This window comes from Strigops habroptila, chromosome 1, assembly GCF_004027225.2.
Source record: "Strigops habroptila isolate Jane chromosome 1, bStrHab1.2.pri, whole genome shotgun sequence".
Taxonomy (NCBI): domain Eukaryota; kingdom Metazoa; phylum Chordata; class Aves; order Psittaciformes; family Psittacidae; genus Strigops; species Strigops habroptila.
The window spans coordinates 135,588,620-135,609,895 of NC_044277.2; the positions used below are offsets into that span (position 1 = coordinate 135,588,620).

General features: G+C 35.5%; 1 protein-coding gene across 2 annotated transcripts in view; it reads left to right on the top strand.

Annotated features, from left to right (window-relative positions):
* Positions 1-21,276, top strand: part of KCNH8 (potassium voltage-gated channel subfamily H member 8) — a 174,874-nt gene that overhangs the window by 136,976 nt on the left and 16,622 nt on the right. Inside the window, exons 11-14 of one of the 2 annotated variants that reach the window (XM_030476954.1) lie at positions 458-707; positions 5,233-5,447; positions 18,354-18,392; positions 20,190-20,545. In XM_030476954.1, the coding sequence (XP_030332814.1) occupies positions 458-707; positions 5,233-5,447; positions 18,354-18,392; positions 20,190-20,545 (860 nt within the window). The remainder of the gene's footprint in view (positions 1-457; positions 708-5,232; positions 5,448-18,353; positions 18,393-20,189; positions 20,546-21,276) is intronic. The other variant, XM_030476961.1, reaches the window with a different exon arrangement.

A 21,276-nucleotide genomic window follows, 5' to 3' on the forward strand; every position in this document is an offset into this window, starting at 1 on the left:
TTTTAGCGTATAAGAAGCAATATAGCCTGTTGATGAATTTTATATAAGCATTTTAAAGACTACTGAAATGAAATTCGTTTTTACTCTCTTTTCACTATATGCTACTGTATACAGTGATATATACCTGAACAGACTACTGTACTCTGACAGCTGAGAAGAGCTGGGACGAGGTTAAACTGTGCATTAGGGGGAATTCCCAAATACAATGTTGTTGAATTTTTTTCTTGATTCTGTATAAAGACATCTTCTTATTTGTTTTTCCTGGAATTTATCAGTGTTTATTGCCATAATGATTTATTAAGACATAGCACACATCTTTTCAAGGGAATAAGAAAAAATAAAAGGAAATCTTTGTATCAGTACGATATGTGTAGCACTACTAAATCAGATCACTTCTGCAAAACAAATTATTTTGCACTTTTCCTCTTTTTCACTCATTTTTCTCTTTTTTGGATAGCTCTTAAAAGACTTCCCAGATGAGCTGCGTTCAGACATCACCATGCACTTGAACAAGGAGATTCTGCAGCTCTCCCTTTTTGAGTGTGCCAGCCGTGGTTGCCTCAGGTCTCTGTCTCTGCATATCAAAACCTCCTTCTGTGCTCCTGGGGAATACCTCCTCCGGCAGGGAGATGCCCTGCAAGCGATCTATTTTGTGTGCTCAGGTTCCATGGAAGTCCTGAAGGACAGCACGGTGCTGGCAATTCTTGGTATGTTCATAAGCATAGCTTCAAAGAGAGAAAGAATGGCCCTCCAGTGTAGGACTACCTTCACTACTAACAATTAATGTGTCCTAATAGTCTGAGGAGAAAGAATCTGTTTTATTTTAATATGCTATTCATACTCCATGGACATCCCTAAATTTTTTATTTTAAACTTCCTTATTTTTTGTCCTAAGGAGCTTTCAATTGCTAGAGTGCTAACTGTACAATATTTTGCTTCCATACTGATTTTCTTATTCTCTCTCCTTTTCATGTAAGGAGGTATATGCTAGGTTTTGACACAAATTGCTGCTTTCAACTAAATTTGATGACGGTACTGACACCTCAAAGGACATTGGTTATTAGTTCCTAAATCTTTCACGAAAATTAGGGGGCAGGCAGTGCTCCCACTAATACAAAAAAAAGAAAACAATGTGAGCTTGCTCTTATTCTTTGATGCACGCATATGAATACCCCATGCAGGACTGTCATGTGTTGAAAAACAAGAGTTGTTGGCCTTGGTCCCCAAAGAGTTCCTTCCTCAAGCTAACTGATGCTGTCAACAGTCATCTGAGTATATTACACTGAAAGGCCAGAAGTTCTGTCCTAATAAATTTCATTTAGTTGTTTGCTGGATGGCTGCTTTGACTTATCACAGGTTAAGCATCTTTATCTGTAAATTTCAGTGATTGGCCTAAATCTAATACCTAATAAAGAGATTCCCTTTATCTTCAGCTAAAGGATGATTAGAATTGTCTGAGTTAATGTTTTTAAACTGTTTTGATAAAAGAAAACATAAAATTTTACTCTAAAGAATTATTTTAATACCTCTTTAGATTTAAACATATTCTTCATTCTAGAAACTTTTAATATTCTTATAAAGCAGAGTTAAAAAGAACATTTCCTTTTTTGCTTTCCTTCCTGTTTTGTGGGATTGCTCTAGATTGTTGATAATGCAAGCTTCTGGTCTTCTGTAATTGAATTTCCTTTATTTTACTAACATGCATTTGACTTGTCTTTTTTTTAGAATATAAGTATGACACATGTCCTTTTTTTTTCATAACTCTTTAATTCTATTAGATAGACAGTCCACCTCACTCCATCACTCATTAGGAAGCTTTAGAATGTCTTGATTTCACTGGATCACATAGATAAAAGCTATAAAATATGGCTTACAAAAACCAGAAGCTTAAATATAGAAAAAGGTCAAGCGCTGCCCCCATCGGAACTATGATTTCATTAATGATTCCATTTCCAAGCACTTCCGAAAATGTTAATGAAAGCATCATTGTGTAATGGTGTCAATGAAAACAGTAAGAAAGAGACTAGTGGATTTCTGAGAGAAGTTAATGAAATCATAATGCAAACACACAAACATAATACAATGAAATAATGTTTTGTTACAGCGAATGGGAGCTTCATCATTTGAACCTAATTAACATCAGCAAAAGATGAATATATCAAACACATACGTCCCTACGAGAAACTGTGTTACCGATGTGATGTAAATCCAAGAGAGAAGTTTTTTTCCCTGACAATGCTGGGTTACTTACAGTTCTCGGACTACTATTTTATAATTCTGTCATGATTCTAATTCTAGTGGATTAGTTTTTCTTTATTGAACCATTCTCAGGAACAAGCAATACGGCAACAATACAATGAAATGCTCCGATTAAATAGACCTGTTTAGTTCCTCTTGAGACTATTACTTTAACAATGGCCATTAAGATATCTTTTATAGGAAAAAATGTTTTACTATAACAGTTCTGTACTTTTTGAGCATACACCTTAGAGTTCTAAAAAAATTTTAGCTGTAAGTTCTTTAAAAGATACCCACAAGTAGAATAAATTTATAACTTTGACTTCTTGTCCCAGATAAATTAACAGATGTGTCTGCAGAAATATTTATAAATATGTTCTCCAATGAAAAAGAAAGAGCCACTAAGAATAACTTACACGATTCTGTTTATGCAACTAATGTAAATATTCAAGATACAATCATTTCACTGCTGCAGTAATTCTACATGAAACTTCGGCGTACTACCTACAGCCTTTGCTACATGATTTTCATTTAAAAAGAAACATACATTAACACTATCAAATCTGTTGTAGTGTCTTTCAGGCTGACATTATTTCACCAAACACAACAACAATCTAATTGTAACTACAACCAAATATAACTCTAACATTTTTTTCCAAAATATTTATGCGTTATTGATACTACTATTGTTACATGCGTAAAAAGTTTCAAATTAAGATGTTTAAAGATCAGTTTTGGTAAATTTGAAATATTTTTTACTTTCTATTTACACAGCCCACAACAGATTAACATTGCCAGCCCTCTGCTTAATATTATCAAATAAATTTAAAGAATTGTTCATATTTACAGTAAAACGTAGAAGTGGATTACTGTTTAGCTTTACTCTATATTTAATTACGTAAGCACTACATCATGTGATGAGCAATGACAAATGTTACTGTCATCTATCAGATTTACCTTTCCCAGATTGACCTAAACAAGTACAAGTTCTTATTTATACTAATAGCAATTTTTAAGACACCCCAAAGCAGCACTATTATATGTATATTCCAAGCACAACAGAAAATCCTTCCCTATGCTGGGTTTATGATAAGCTCTTTTGAGAAACTTGTTCAAGCTCCACATAAATATAAAAAATTGCAAGTAGAATTTTAAAATATAAAATTATCTTATTCAAGGAGCTTCAGTTTGGCTGCTTAATTTAACTTACTCTGCAAGTTCACCATTTGCTGTGTAATATCCAGTTGGAACCACATGCTGGTGGATTTTCAGACTTTACAGTCTTCATTTATTATTTATTAATCACAGAATAATGTAAGATTGGAAGGGACCTCTGGAAGCCATCCAACCTAAACCTGCTTAAAGCAGGACCAATCTAGCTCAGCTTCCTCAGGGCCATGTCCAGGCAAGTCTTGAACATCTCCAAGGACAGCAATTCCACAACCTCTCTGGGTGCCTGTCCCACTGTTTGACCAGCCTCATGGTGACTTTCATTTCCTGATTTCTAATCACAATTTCTTTTGTTACAACTTGAGCCCAGTACATCTTGTTGCACTGTACACCCTAAGGAGAAGTTTAACCCTGTTTTCTCTACACTTTTCTGTTAGGCTATTGAAGGCAGCAATAACATCCTTCCTTTGCCTTCTCTTCTTAAGGCAGAACAATACCCTTTTCTTTTTTTTTTCTTATATACTATGTTCGCAAGTCCCTGATCATCTTGGTGGCCTCTTCTGGATTCACTCGAGTATGTCTATTCTGTTCTTTACTGGGAAGCCCCAAACTGGACACAGTACTCCATATGTTGTATGACAAGTGACATATAGAAGGAAAGGGTCACTTCTTGGGACTTCCTGGCTGCACTCTTTCTAATGCTGCACAGGAGGTTCTCAGACTTCCTTGCTGCCAGGATACATTGTTGACTCATGTTCAACTTGTCTACAATGACCCCTGGGTCCTTTTGCAGAAAGCTGCTTTGCAGCTGGTCAGTCCTCAGCCCGTACTGCTGCAAGGGAAGTTTTCCATCACAGGTGAGGACATGACATTTGTTTTGAACTTCATGAGGTTCCTGTCAAATCTTTTCTCATTCACTGAGGTCCCTCTGAATAGCAGCTTTGCCCTTCAGCATATCAACCACTTCCCCCAATTTGATATTGCCCATAAACTTGCCAAGAATGCAAACCATCACACTGTCCAGGTCTTTAACAAACACAATGTGCATTAAACTTTGAGGAAGACCTCTGGTTCAGTGACTGTTCTTTGGACTTCATACCTCAGATCAGATGTTTAGGGAAGCTTTTTATCATAAATTTTTTGTGCTCTTCAATATGTGGTCAGTTGTGGGTTTTAATACATCCAGTAGTCTAAGGCAGTATTCTAAGGCAGTCTTGCCTGTGAATTAAAATATAATGGCTTAAGAATTCATTTGTTTTTCTTGACAGAAGACCCATTGAGCTACATAGCTATCAATAGGCTATACAACTAAGATACATCACGAAGTGTAGCTACGCAGCCATGGTTATCATCGGTTGAGAATATTTTGCAATCCAAGTTCTAAGTAAAAGGGTCGTTTGAATAGATGATCTACACTTCACTGTGTTATTGTTAAAATGCTATCTTAACACCTGTCTGTTCTATGAAAAAAAAAAAAAGGCAGCTAGAAACATAATGTTCACTTTTTGAAAAACAAATCCCACCTGCTATTAATTATTAGTGTAAATTTTATATGTATTTACTTGATTGCTCCCTTAAATCAGGTAGTTACCTGTCTGGAAATTAATCTTCATACCTCCAATTAATTGCATATAAGATTGCACCTGCAAAAAAAAAAAAAAAAGACAGTTTTTAGTCAAAGATCCTTTAGAATCTTATTAATTAAACAATGTACTGTTAAGAATGCGATTTAAGATTTAGCAAATCTGTTAAACAGATTTATGATTCAAGAAACAAGTAAAGAATTCACGTTTTGAAGATTATTTTTTTCGTATTTTCTTTTAGGTAAAGGAGATTTAATTGGAGCAAACCTATCCATTAGGGATCAAGTTATTAAAACAAACGCAGATGTTAAAGCTCTAACGTACTGTGACCTCCAATGCATTATCCTCAAAGGTCTCTTTGAAGTGCTCGACCTTTACCCAGAGTATGCTCACAAGTTTGTTGAAGACATACAGCATGATCTTACATACAATCTAAGAGAAGGCCATGAAAGCGATGTAAGTATCTTTAAAGGTCTTATGCAGTTATTGTTACCTTTAAGATGTTTCTCATACTTTAGCCAGTTCTCACAGTTTTGCCACAGTAAAGAAATACTACACAGATTATGTTGAAAGGACCCTCATTCCATTTGTTTGATAATTCAGACATTATCTACATGAATTATCTGTTGATCAGATCATAAACAGTGAACATGTTCTGTGCTTCTCACTTTTCCATAGAAAACTTCATCTATGAGAGAACATTCTTCTTTAATGTTTTGTCTTTTTTTGCTTATGTTTAAAAATAATTCATAGTTATGTAAGGCATGTGTCCAAGTAAAGGTATTTAACTATGCCTTTTCTAGAAACTCATGTGCCAGCCTAATGAACATTCATTTCACAGATCAATGATTATCACTTCATAGTTAAGAATGTCATCATGCACATTCAAAATGAGAACCAGTTGTTTCTCATCACACTGCAACTAAAACGTGATTTTCCATTTAAATGAACAATTTAATGTGAAAAAAACCCCACAAGAAATTCCAGATAAAGCACTGCTGAATGAAGCAGTTCAGCTTAGCTGAACTTAACTTAGGTCGGAAGCACCTCAGTTTAGACTTACCAAAGTACTTTCACTGTTATATTTCTTCACTGTGAGGGTGGTGGGACTCTGGCACAGGTTGCCCAGAGAAGTAGTGGCTGCTCCAACTAGGCCAGGTTGGATGGGGTTTTGAGCAACTTGGTCTAGTGGAAGGTTTTCCTGCCTATGGCGGGGGGATTGGAACTTCGAGATCTTTAAGGTCCCTTCCAACCAAAACCATTATACGATTCTATTATATTATGTAGCAAATATATTAGATTTTAATAATGAAGAGCTTTTATAACAGCTCTCTTTTTCTGACCTAACCATATGGCTTTAAACTTGTAGAGGGGAAAATAATCAGGGCATCTCGTTTATTTGCCTATTGAAATGTCCCTAAACTTCCTGCTACTGAAGACAGCAGCTGAGAGAGTACACATCTGTTTTGAGAGCTTTAATATTAGTTTGTGTAACCAACACATTTTCCTTGGGGAGGAATGCTTAATCTGAAAAGGAGTATAACTCCATGTAAAGATATGGTTTGAAGCTGATTGCATTCTCCTCTCCAGTTTTGTCACGGACCTTGATGAACCCCCACAATGTATTGCTTCATGCTTTTTCTGTATGATGACAAATCTGGGGATCACCTTCTCAGCTTCATACACTCTCAGCTTTTATAAAATCAGGAACAATTCTTCCCAGTTAAAGTTGGCTGGGTGATGTACAGGCTCTCTGCTGAGAGCAAGCCTATCAGCCTCAAAGGTGAGTGCACAGACTGTAGAGGATGGGATTTAAGGCAGTGCAGGACATATCCAATAATTTTTTCTGCTTTTAAAAAGAAAATATTTACAGCATTTGTGAATACACACTGTATCTTCATGGTATTGTCCATTATCTTGGAAATATAAAAGGGGGGGGCAGAAATCCTGACACTGAGTAGCATCCAGTGTCACAGGCAAATAGAGAACCCAAGACAGATTATTGTAGTCTCCTACATCTTCAGGTTAACTGTGCCCTCCACTAGTGTTTCTCTTGCAGCAGAACTAACCTCGGTTATGTGCATTTCTTATTCAACCGTTTTACTTATCAATAAGGATAAAGAGCAGGAATAAGGTGGCCAAAAATTGTACAACCACGAAAAGAGGGCTCAACAAATGAGCGAAGACATTTGTCAGCAGCAAAAGTGCCTGGTCAACCACTCACTCTGCTTCATCTAGAAAATATCATGTCTTCATGAATATAAATTGCAAGAAAAAATAATCTGAGAATTATCTGATGATTTAATCTCACAGAATAGTAAGAAGCTATTCAGAAGTACAATTTGTGCATATAAAAATATTACTTTTTTAATATAACATTATTTCTTGGGAATAGTGCTATGGGAGAGTTTGGCTGCTGTGATATGGTATCTTGATCTCTCTCTCCCTGAAAGAGAGAGATTTTACCTTTGTGAGTATGTGTGTCTTCAGCAGCTTTTTGGAAATTTTGGATTTGGAGAGCTTTTCCATAGTTAAACGTAGAACTTAACTTACTTAATTTGAGTAAGTCAGTTTCTCACTTTCTTTTTCTTTGGATGTTTTGAATTACTGCAAATTTGCAACTCAATGTGAATTTAATGCTGAAAATGGATCAGTAACAGTATTTAGGGTCAGGTAAACCACAGACTGAAATAGCACGTGTTTCCCTGCTATGACTTGCCAAGTGCCTTTCAGTCCTGACTTAAAATATTATTGCGTTTTCAGTCACAGTCACCTAAACTGCCTTAGGTTGTAGATTTCCTAACACTTAAGCCATCATTAAAAAGCCGATGCTGCAGAATGATGCAGTCGTCATGATCTATTATCCCCTTCTTTGCATTTTTTGTTCTGTTCATTGCACACAAAATTGAATGAGAAATTTGAACTGAATTAAAAGTGGACCAAAAGGGCCAAAAGTCATCAGAAGTTTCCTGATCGTAGAGTGTCAAAGTTGGATACTCAGCACTAGATCACATGACTGCCCTACCCACACAGAAAGCTCTGGGGAAACTTTCAAATTTTGTTTTCTCAGTTCATTTGCAAGTCTGAATGTATATAATCATGTGCTCCTTCTGCATTATAATCCAACTAAGACGGAAAAGGCTCCAGGATTTCCACAGCTATGTCACTCTTCTGTAAAACTAGGAGGAGATGTAATCAGATTTCCCAGTAACAACTAGAAACTCTAGCTGTCTGGTTATGGAAAGATTGAAAGTGTTGTTTAAGCAATCTTGGAAGAAAAGCTCAGGAGATTTCAAGTACAGGAGTTGGCAATTGTATAACTATTTCAGCCTCTAATGAGTAACAGAGAGAGAAACAGGAAGACACAAAAATGAGGAGATAAAAGTTTCAGTGGAGTCTCATGGTACCTCTAAAAGCAGCAACCATTAAGTGATTTATTATTATAACCATTAATGTGTGTGCAATCACACTGGCAGTGCTATTATGCCATCTTTTTATATATTTCCATCACAGCAAGATGTGAGTTAGGAAAAAAGTCTTTATGTTCATCATATATATACTGTCCTTTGCTTTCTTTGCTGCTTTTTCCTTAAGAAATTTGTAACTGTTTTTTAAATGTACTCAGTTATTTGAGGACAGTTAAAAAAAGCTAATTTGTTTGGTAGCTTGAGTTGTAACATTACAAAAAATTTGGCCATTCAACTGTTTCAACCAATTTTTCTACGTCTGTGACTATGATGTCATACTCATGAAACAGTGTTAAATGACACAGATTTTAACATCCGCGTCACCCCACCTATATCATTTTGCCCTATATGTCACAGGTTTCATATACAGCAGGAAGTGAGAGAGTCAGGTATCTGATTTGCTAAAACTAAGCACTCATAAGAAGGTTTTTACAAAGTAAAATCCAATTATGCGAAAGAAACTGGAAATTATTTTGGTGTGCACCATCCCTGGAAAATATGTGCTACTTATATATTTAGAGAGCAGTAGCAGATTTTAAATGCAAGCACAAAATTCAGCTGAAAGTCTGCCTAGCCACTGTCTGTGTTTCAGCTAGTAGATTACATATTTGACATACATTCATTCTGGACACTTTAATCATGCTTTTTCTAGGATAGGTCTGCTGAATTTATTAATGCTGTTTTCCAGTATAGTAATAACTCAGAAGGAATTCTGTTACACCTTTGATTTACTATTATGAATTATCAGCAATGGAAATAGCATGGCATTTCTGATTTTTTAATGCATCTCTACTGTCTGCATGAATAAATAGCATTTTGCTTCAAAGAAACAAAAAATCAAAGTTATCCTATTGGCAAGTCTATAGATATTAAGGGAAAAAAAAGCATGTTTTGTTGGAAATAAATAGTTGCTTTTAATTTTGGCAACTGTTGTAAAATAAGAAAACTTAATAGAAACTTCAGTCACATAATTACTTATTGATGTGTTTAACTTTGAGAGGCAAAAAAACCCTATTTCTTTGCTATTACCTGTGTGTTTATAAGAAGACCTAGGCATTGAAGAAATTAACTTCCAAACCAACTCTTACTATGCTGCTACACTTGGTCATAATTCCTCCACCCCAGCCTAGATCAGAGCTCATCCTGTGCACTGCAGGACAATCACAGGTTGCAAAATGTTTTTCATTATAAATAATTTTCACAGAAGGTTTCCCAAATAATTCCAACCACCTTTTAATAGAGGGTTTTGTTACCCAGCAGCTATGTAGAAAAAAGTGGCTTACCCTAGAAAAGTTAAAAAGCCCTACTTTGACAGTTAGAGTGGAGTTGGGTAACTTTGAGGAAAACTTGTCATTTTTAAACAAACTTACATGCAGTTATGCACCTGTCTTTGTCAATAGCTCACCTGGTAGAAGGTCATGTACTTTTACTGCAGGCATAATTCACTGGTGTTTACCATCTGGCACAGTAGGTATAAATTATGCAAAACAAGGGACCAATCAATTGTAATTTTTCTTTTTCTATACAAGAATTATTACAACAGGTGGAATATAGAAGTGAATAAATCACCTAAAGGAACAGAAGTTTAATACTTCATCTGCATGATTATTCTAGGGAAAAAAAGAAAAAAAAAACCCCAAAACTTAGATTTCTGTTCATTATCTTTCCCTTTAGTTCATGTTGGCAGTGACACACAACAAATTCCCATTATTCTATTAGAGACCCTAAGTGACTGCTGGCTGTGCATTCACTTTCTGCCTGTCAGCCATCATATTTCCTTTTCTCTTTTATACCTTTTCTGATGTGAGATAGGGTCTACAAACTTCTCATCTTCTCAGCAACTATAGTATAGGAATGAAGGTGCTCATCATATTATCAGAAACTAAAATAATTTAAAAACTGTGAACATATTCACTTTGTTAACCTGATGCATTGACTGAAGTAGGTCTCTTATCTGCTTCTGTGCATGGACTACTCTGCGACCAGTGCTGCTGTGAAATATTGCTCAGTGGACTTTCACATTTTACAAGCTACTCAGATTTTTTTGTTTATGCTTCTGGGGCCACCTGGAACTTGTTTTTTCCTTCTTCCCTCTCTCTCTCTCCCCCTCTCCATCTTCCCAAAATACATTACCCTATTGTTGAACAAGGCAGCACACATAAAATGTCGCTTACACAGCTCAACTTCTATATTTCTGTGGAACAAATAGTAGGATTGTGCAGCTGTAGAAAGGACGTGACCAAGCTCCTTTACCTGTTTTACACTTAATTTCTGATTTTAAATTAATGAGAAGCAGTTTGCCAGAGAGCTTTGTCATTTAGGTTTCTGCAAGATATTCCACAGGTCTCCTACCTGTATTCGTGACAGTAAGCATGTTTTAGTGAATCTTTGTCTATTTAAGGTGGATGCTAGTTCAGATTGTTGATGCTGCTGCAATATTCCCCTCCCTGTGCAGTTAGTCAGTCCTTTCTCCACTTCCTCAACCTTGCAATTACCTGCTTCACTCAGCATGGGAGCAGAGCTGTCCTGGAGCTATAGTGCGAGCCAGGTTTCACTCCTTTTTGTTTTCTGCTAACTCATAAACCTTGTTTACTTGCAGTCATTGGTGAGCCTGATGTGTTGTGCCCCTGAGCCATCAGTTCACCTGGTACCCCTCAAGATAATCCTCTCACTATCATGTTTCTAATATATCTTTCATTATGGTACACTGCTGAGAAATAATGCAATAAGGAAACCTGTAATTCAGAGGACAGACTGGTATGCCTTTTTTCAGTGGCCATTTCATTTTCTTTCCTAGTACCTTCACCTGAAGATTTTATGTTACTTTTTGCTGCTATGCTCCTGTTCCATTTCTGCAGCCTTCAGTCATTCTAATATTTTTAAAAATAACAACACCCAGCCACCTCTACTATTTTTTTCTGTTTTTTTCTGATAGTTTATTCCTCTGCTTTGTGGTAATTTTCTACAACTTATTGATGCAATTATGTCATCTTTTCCATTTTTTCTTTTCATTAATTCTTGTGGTTTTAAAGTCTTTTCCATTTTACACCTAAAACAAATAGATGATTGGCTGTAAGAATGAATCCCATAAGATGTGAAAGAGGATAAAGGGGAGGAGAGGAAAATAACTCATAAAGTTTTGGCTGGGAATATGTTATATATATGTGACCTATCCCAAAATTCCTGTGGTCACTCTTACTTCTTTTGAATAGCTTAAGAGAAAGGAATTATGATTATCAGTTATACATTATTTATAAAAAGACTATTCAATGCATATATGTAAGTAGGATTTTCACAATTGAACTTTCTTGACAAATATAATTTTCTTTGTAACTTAAAAGTTTAAATAATCGACAAAAATTTACTTCTAATTTTAGCTTTTGAGTCCTTTTGAACATTCTCCATTCTCATTCATTTCACTTCCTGCGATTATTACATTCTGCATCAGATTATAAAGCTTAACCAGAGGGTTACATGCTGGAAAAAAAAAAAGTATCCAGGCTAGCAAAGCAGCTTATTGATGTTTTTAGACTGGCATAAGAGGAGAGTATGAAACACTGTGTCAAACAGAATTTTAGCCAGGAAAAGCTCCTGCCTTTCAGAAGTATTGCCTTGGAATCTAATCATATTTCTATTTTAATTACACAGGGATGATAGATGATAACTTTTTTCTGTATGCTTCACTGTGCCTTAGGAAACATGATAATGTAACTTTTACAATATTTATATTATATGTTTGTCTTTCCATTGGAAAAATGGAAGATAAAATTAAACCTAATATATCTTAACTTTAAAGTGGCATGAAGTTAGAGGGTGGATTTGATTTATTTTTTTTTTTTTTTCATAATCGCTTTTATTTTGCATTGATAAAGCAAGGACCAGATAGTGGCCTTAAATTTAGAAGCATTCTTACAGGAACCTATCCTTTTATTATTCTCTGTAAAGTAAGACTAATTTATGAAGGAAATGATAATACCACAATTTCTTCTATATGAATACTAGTTCTGAAGGCACAGACTGCCTTGAGATGTAACGAGCATGTTGGACTAGCTTATATGTTAAAGTTCCTATATGACGTGCAGAGTTATTATAACCTCAGGATACATGCTGGAATGTTTGAAATTAAGTATGATGTATTCTTTGAGCAAACTGTCTATAATCAGTGCAACTTGTGTATCAAGTAGGCATTCTACATGGATACAAGTATGTGTTCTCAATTTTATTGAACTGGTAACATTTTTAGTGCAACTTTCTTAAACATCAAAAAATAGTAGAATAGCTGAGGTTGGAAGGCACCTCTGAAGATCAACTACACCCACCCCTCTGCTCAAAGATACAAAAGCATACAAAAATGAAAACCAAAAATTATGTATGTACAAATGCAGTCTAAGATTTTTCTGATATAAAAACAAATATATCAGCATATTTTTCTTTTTAATCATCTATACAATCAGTAAAATGAGAGCTACAGGACCTGGCTACATAAGCGTAACTAGAGTTCTGCTGAAAATGCAGTTCCTACTTAAGACATATATATCCCTTTTTCAGTGTTGTGATAAATAAAAACTTTAGTAACAAATAGGTACATAAAGTATGTATGTATATACTGTGTATACAGTACAGTACTGCCTACCTAGTGAGTAAAGACAGGCTCCATTGATAATCTCACTATGCTCATTCCTTCAGCAAAATTGATATTAGATTTCTCTGACACTGGGTTTGGTTTTATATCATGGTACTTTGAAAACTGAAGCAATATTGTTCACTTATTGAGTGTCCATGTTGTCTTAGTTTCTAACCTATGCAAAACTTCTTGAATAATACAGCTGCCAAGAGCTCCAAAAATCTACGCTCTCAGCTTTTCTGTATTATGCTTATATAGAAACACAAACTGCATCTCAGGGGAAGGAAATTATGATGGCTCTCTTAATAAAGCTATATTCTTAGGCTTCTGCTTGTATCTTCATCTGTCAGGACATGGCCTTTTACCCTGAGGTAAAATCATGCAAATTGCTTTCACAGTTACCTTATAGCTCTGTCTTCCTTAAAGTTTTATTTCTGAATATATTGAGGGGCCAGATGTGTGCTCAATTTGCACTTTGTTTCCTCCTAGGAGAATTGACTAGAGGTTAATCTACTGATCAAGTCACCACTCAAAAAGCAAAATACTCATAATTTAGAAAAAATGTTTCTGATTGAAAACAAAACAAAACAAATAAAAAAAAAAACCAAAAAAACCCAAACAACAAACAAATTTTAAAATAAGGAAACAGATTATACCTGTCCCTGCCTTCTTTTTTGTAAGGTTTACCAGGGCCATTTCTGCATATATTTATGAGTCTGTGAAATCTTAAAGTTGTATGAAGTTAAGGTTATAAGTTTTATTACTTTGAAAGCTGTTAGCATTCATTATAATTTCCATTAATATTATGTAAATCTTTATATGACTGTAATCAAACTGTAGGAATATTGAAAAGTTTTCTCTACTGTATCTTTTGTCTGCAGTAATCTGCAAGCTTTTCCAAAAATGCAACCTGCCAGAGAAATGTACAGTCAGTGCCAGGTCTATTGTCTATCTTAACAATTCCTCCTTTTGTCTTCTTTTGACCTTATTGGTAGTCTTTTCCTTGTCTGGGGTTTTTTTTAATTGTTACTAGCACAAATTTGCTATGAAAAACATATGTTCAGAGCAGCCTGGGACCCTATTTTCTTCACTTGTTTTGGGGTGGGAGAGAGACACATGAGAATATAGAGGTAAAAGTGACAAATTTATACCATCCACATTTATCATTTATTTGGTTCTTGATTTGGAACTAGTGACAGAGAGATTAGGTTTTGTTTCTGTATTTTTTTTACTATGAAATCCAATAGATCAAGTGTTGTTAATGAAACAATCGAAGTATATGATTAAAAATTTTTGCTAATGAATGCAGTGATATGAACACCTAGGTTTTAAAGAAAAATATGAAAAATACTAAATTTATTTTTTATTTATTTAATATTAAACATAAAACCTCATGAGAAATTTGAATCCAAGAAAGCATTCATCTGCAAAAATCTTATCCAAAGCTAACCACAACCAGCCAGTTATTGAACACTTGTCTTAACTTCACAGGCTATGATAATTTATTTAAAAGATAGGAATGATGTAGGATAATGGCTTAAAAGAACATTATAGAGCTCATGGCAATTCACAGTTGTTGGTCACCTAGGATGAAGTACTGGTGACAAATCTGCTGTTCAACTTTCATTGCTAATTCAATATATTCTATACCATAAGTAGGATTAGAGACTGCTGAAAGCATCTGCTTCCACAAAATCCATTTTCTCTAGCTGTCCACTAAGCAGGGAAAAGAGATAAGAATAAACCTGAGAAAATATAGGAACAAGCCAGCGAACTATAGAGTCTTAGGGGGTGGAAAAAAGGAGAAAAAAAAAGGGGGGTAAATTGCTCAGTAAATGTAGATATAAAACAATTATATCTAGCCAGAGAAACTCTTTGTAAGTGATTTAGTCCTTTGTGATTTAAAGGATTTGTGATATTTCATTGAAAAAATTCCTGATTATGAAAAACTGAGGCCTGAACACGTGTGAGGCATTAAGCTTTTAGGCAGTACAATAATCCCGTTATGTATTTGTACCTTTTCCATTACCATACAGTAAATTTGCAAAGAATAGAACATATGGCATGTGTTCTTTTTCTTTTCTCACACTGCCAATGCTCCTACGTGTTGCGGGTTTTTTTCCTGCTAAGAACATTCATATTCTAGTTTGATTTCAAATCTTTTCCTGAAAGTGTATTTTATCCTTTTGACTCCTCAGATACAAAGAATTATTCATATATTTTAGGACCCAAGATTTACTAAAAAAGCAGTGAAATTATGTTTCTATTTTTGCTCCTACTTCCCATGAAGGCAACAAGAATCAGGCCAGTAAATTTACTTACCTGGATATTCAGTGTATTAACCTGAAATATATCTGAACCTTTTTGTATTTCTCTTTTTGGGGTTTTATCATTGGAATTAATCTCGAATTATTGTACAGCTAATTACCTGGTTTCGCCACAATTCTTGGTAGAGACACTAGGGCTGAAATTAAAAATTGAATTAGACTTTGACAGTATTTCATGTAACTTATGCTAACATCAGCCTTTTGGGTTTTTTTTTCCCCAAAACAGAAATACTCTTTTTCTTTCAGCAGCCCTTATCCTTTAAGAGTTGTACTTATTTTTAAAAGACTAGCATGAGAGCCAATTTGCATCCTCTTTCTTTTTGCACAAGAAAAAAAACCCCAACACTTTGCAGAAGGCTACACCAGTGTGTTGCTCTGAATTAAAGGTTTTAGAAGATCAGAAACTAGGACAGCACCTCATAATTATTTACTCCGATACTACATTTTTATAGAAATGAAGCTATGTGCATGGTGAGGTCTGTAAATTTACTTCCCTTTGACTTGCTTTTTCCATGTTCTTGTTCACCTTTCTTTTTCTCTTTAAGAATGGTATTTTTGCAGGGAGATAGAGGCAATTTGCTGGAGGAGGTTTAAAAGCAAAACTTGAGAAAACTCTCTGATGACAGATTAGTTTCTTTTTACCAACTTTCGACTACCAAGCCATAAAGTCCAAGACCCTGTTTTATGTGTGTAAGATATGGTGTTCAAAGTTACAAGCAGTAAATATAGCTGCAGTGTATTACTAAAGAAGCAATTACAACACTTTTACTGTGGGTACTGTGCTATGGAAAAGACAGTTTATATGTCCATAGTTTATCTAAAAATAAATAAACAATTTATTCAGGCTGAAATTGTCCCCCAGTGGGTTTAAGGGACCAGTTTGGGAAAAGGAAGTCTGATGAGTAGTTTTCTCATGTTCCCTGTTCGTACCTATTCTTTCCTGCTGCCCTTCCTCCCAAGGACACTCCTTCCCTCCCCTACAAAAAGCAACCTGCCTTATCTTTCTCTTGGTAAGGTCATAAGGCAAAAAAATGTGGTCACTAACCCCATTTCCTCTGCAGCCAGTTTCTCCCTTATGCAGCAACCAACAAGTGTAAAACTGAGAGCAGAGAGATAGATCCTCACCCATGGGTGTCTAGCTGCTGTACTGATGGGCAGCAGAGAGGTCCTGCGGCCAGCTGACAGTGCTACCAATTGGTCATAGAGCTGAAGGCCCAGCCCAGGTGAAAGACCCTAGCAGGGCTGTAGGGAAATGCCACCAGAACATCTAGGAGACACCCATATGATTTCTTTATCTCTGTTTTCAAGATGTACAATCAGCATTAACACATGTGCTTAGGAAAAAAAAAAAGCGAGGAGGACTTTAGTACAAATGACATAAAGCCTTCAAAAATCAAATTTTTACTTTGTAAAATCTTTTTTGTGAAGCTGCTAATGTTTGGGATTGGTTTGGAGGTTTAATTAAGGTTGCTATTTAACATTCATACTGCACCTGTGCCTAGAAGCCAAGCAAACAGATGCCCCGAAATTCTAGGCGCTCTTGTAAATAAAACTTCTTAAACATATGTGCAAAGAGGACCATTAGCACTTCCTATTTATGACTTTAATATTTTAGTACATTTTCAGTTTCCTGTTCTCCTGAATCTTGAAAGGGGATGTTGTTTCTTCCATTGGCATAGATTACAGTGCAAATTGGGAGATTTCAGGATCTGAGATCTTATCCTCTGCTGATATCATCCAGTACTTTATCTAACTCAGGAAGAACACAGCAATTATTTTATTTACATAGACTAATTATTGCACTTGTTCTGTTTGGCAGCTATTGGAGTACTATTGCTGAATTTATTGATACACCTGCTACTAGCTTGGCTGTTGTGGAGTAGGATTTCTGTTTCGACAAATTTTGAGTATTTGTATATTATAGTACTACTAGTACCCTCACTTTTATGAGCAACTACAGAACAGTTTTCAGGTTAACCTGAAAGACTGGTGAAAAAAGAAAAAAAAAGAAAGAAAGAAAGGCTGAAGTTCTTTTACCTGAGTTTAGATAAAAAACTAACGTTGAAAATTCAAAACTGATGGGTGTTAAGCACTTTTTATCTTAACATGTGGGATTAGAAAAGCTTGAAATCATTTCTGAAAATTCTACCTGGCAGACTTAAGATTTTCCTATAAATACAGCATGTAGGCTCTCAGGGACTTTCCTGTGGTCAAGGTATGGACACTCAAATAAACAACAGAATGTTCATAACAGATATTATTCAGCAGTTCCAGTGGATTTTATTAGAAGTAGCTATACACTAAACTTGCATGTTTTTTTCCTTCTTTCTTCTTTTTTGTTTTGCTTTCTGTTTAATCCAAAAAGGGAAATGTCATGGCCCCAAATAGCTGTTAGTCACAATATCTCCCTCAGCCTTATACTAGTCCTACTTTCTTCAGTCCCATCTGCCTTTGAAAATTCACCAAAGATGCTACAGGTACTTAGATCATCTACGTGTAAGGACTAGGCTGGCACAGGAGCTAAAGCTACAGAGAGGTAGGGACAAAGCAGAGCACTGTCCCTGCGTGGGATTCCACTAAACCAGGACTGAAACCCACCACGTACACATTCACCCATCCACATTCGCTCACAGGTTTGGAGCCTTGACCCAACTTTTTATTAAAGTAAAATGTTATTTTTGAGTGAACTTTTTCAATGAAAATTAAACTTCTCTGGGTTTTTTGTTGTTTTTTTTTTTTTTTCTCCTCACAGCATGTTTCCAAGGAGTGCCATTAGTTCAGTGCTATGTCACCATTGTCACCGTCTCATTTAGTACAGCTGTTCTATCATGAGATTCTTTTCTTGTATCAACATAAATGTTTTTGTTTAGGTGTCTGTATGCTCTTAGAAGCCAATACTGTGCAGATGCACATATTTGCTACTGTTTTGTTTTGTTTCTTTCAGGTAATATCAAAATTATCAAACAAGTCTACATTATCTCAGGTATGTTAGTCACATTTTAAATATGCCAAGCTTGACTTTGAAACATGTACCCTGTTATGGCCAGAACAAAGCTGGGAAAAGTCCAGATTACTTCCATGGTTTCAGAATGAGATTTTTAAATAGCACCCTGTACACATTTAGACAGACATCTGCCACCGTCCATTTTATGAGTAAAAGAGCTTATGATCTTTTCTTCCAGGTGCTGGATCTGGATATCCTATTATAGCACCTGCATTTTAAATACATGATTACCCAAGCCAAAGTTTTGAATATGGGTAACATTCATTCTCTCTGAGTATAGGCTGCATGACTGACAGGTCCTGTACAATTTGATCATCATGACAGCCTTCAGATGACTATTGTGGTTGACAAGGCTGTTATATTTTATATAGATGGGTCTTTTGCCACTGTTTTACATTTTTACCTTTTCATATATCTCAGATAGAAAGGACCTAGTTCACTAGATCTGTCAACATATACGAAGAGAAAAGCATTCATTCAAAGGAAGTGTGCTGTAGCACACAGCAAAATTAAATCCATGCTGCAAAATATTTAGACACATACTAATAGGGGCTAAGAACATTTGGATAAATGCCCCAAATATGCATTTCCATTTCCACCCAGCCAATCTTACTTGGCCTGAATATAGGAAATTTGACTATACAAGTTCATCTGAGGTTTTCTATCTAAAGTTAACAGTGCCTTAATCAAGCTTGATTAAGATGAGTAGCCTGGGAAAAAAAAAAAAAATGAATACCAACCCCTTCTGAAATCATGACTTTGCATGTGGCTGTACTTTTCACTCAGATGTGTGGAGTTTGATAATTTGACCTGGAACCTGATACTGCCTTTGTCCGATCACCTACTACCAATAAATACCAAGTTATACCTTGGGAATAAATGGAACTATTTTTGAGTTATGGCCTGATCCTGACATGAGCTTCATGTTGGCACATCTCAGCACTCATGGCCAGTGTATTTTGTTACCATGAAACAATAACAACCAATATACTGCTCTCTTAGACTGTCCTTTAATTAGTACATAGAGAATCTAAGTCCATGTTGCCTCTAAATTGCCTTGATTCCAACATCAAACATTCAAATTGCATTTTTTCTAAAAACAGATATAGCTCTGCTTTTCGATGACTCAGTTCTGAAATTGACAATGCCACACCACTGGTGCATTAATGGGACTTCATATAAACTTAAAAACCTGCCTCCTATCCCAGCACTGGTCTCAGTTAGTTACAACAACTAAGAGGGAAACAGAAGACATTTGGGCTTGAGCTGAATTCGTATAAATGCTATTTGTAGATTATAAATATGTTCCATATGTAAATGTGGAATTATATGAATTACCAGCCTCAGTTCTTTCCCTTGGTCCACTGGAAGTCTGATAGTGTAACATTCAAAAGAAATAACACCTCAGTAACACAAGATTAATCTACTCAAGTGCATATATGGCACATGGCTTGTAAGAACTGGTCATGTAATCTTTCCTGGTAATAAAACATATTATTGCAGAGAGTTCAGTGACCATGTTGCTACTGAGCTTTTTTCATTTATATTTATATTTTCATTTATATATATATTTTCATTTATATTTTTCTCACATGTGCACATTTAGCCATAGTTGAGGAAGAAAGCTATGGAAGAGTTCCAAAACAGATATCTCTAATGAGAAATGAAAGCTGTGCCAGACCTGAGTTTGTTCCAGGATGAATACTAGAAGAAATTTTGTTTCTGAAACACCAGACTCTGAATTTTACAGTAATATGTAAAAATCTGCTATTTTAGACAGAGCTCAAGGGAAACGGAAATATAAAGAAGAGACTCCCTTCAATTGTGGAAGACGAAGATGAGGATGAGGAGGGAGAAGAAGAGAGCAGCACCCTTTCACCAATCCATACAAGAAGCACAAATTTCTCTCAGCAGAAGAAGGCTGGAAGCAATAAAAGCCACCTAGGGAGAAACTTGAAGCAGTTGGCGTCAGGAACAGTGCCCTTTCATTCACCCATCCGTGCTTGCAGCTCAAATCCCACAAGAACCAAACATGAAACAGAGCTCCATTACTACTCCAGAAGGAAGGAGAAAAACCTTAAGTTACACCTTTCAGCACTGACCAGCAATGGTCCACCTGACCTGAGCCCAAGGTAATAGTTACGAATCATTATTCTCTCTCACGTAACTCCTATTACAAATATCATGATTGTAAGACTATAAAATGTTTCTTTTTCGTTAGTCGTTCATGCTTTTGTTCATTCCACAGAGAGGGAAAAGTCCTCTTATTGCAGGAACTATTACACACTGTGCAGAATGTTATGACTTTAGGACTTTATTATGAAATAAAGTATTTATACCAGTAGAAAGGGAAATTATTAATAACAAAAATTACTATTACTTTACAGTATCGTTTTGTCTATCTATAATGATATGCATTCCCACAATAGCAATGTGAAACATTCTGAGTCCGTCAGAAAGAGAACAGTTTAGAAAGCAAGTAGATGATTATAGAGCATAGTTGTGCAAATACAAAAATTACTAGAGGACTATAATAGAAAATGAAATTTTAGAGTTAAAAAAAAAGTTTTTATGTTAGAGAAAGGAAATGTGATAATGCAGGTGATGTAGAGAGTAAATATGGAGTTGAGAAAATCTTTTTGCTGTGACTTTTGACATAAACAAGAGTTGCATAATAGGTTATTGTGGAATTATTAGTGTCTGATTTTAAATATTTTAAATTTTTATTTGCATGTTACTTGTAAGGTGATTTATGTATCTTATTTCTAAATTGTTGCACCACAGTAATTAACTATAAACCAAGAGATCAGTTCTTTACAGAAATCACAATCACTTTTTCACATACAAGGAGCTGCAGCAGTTG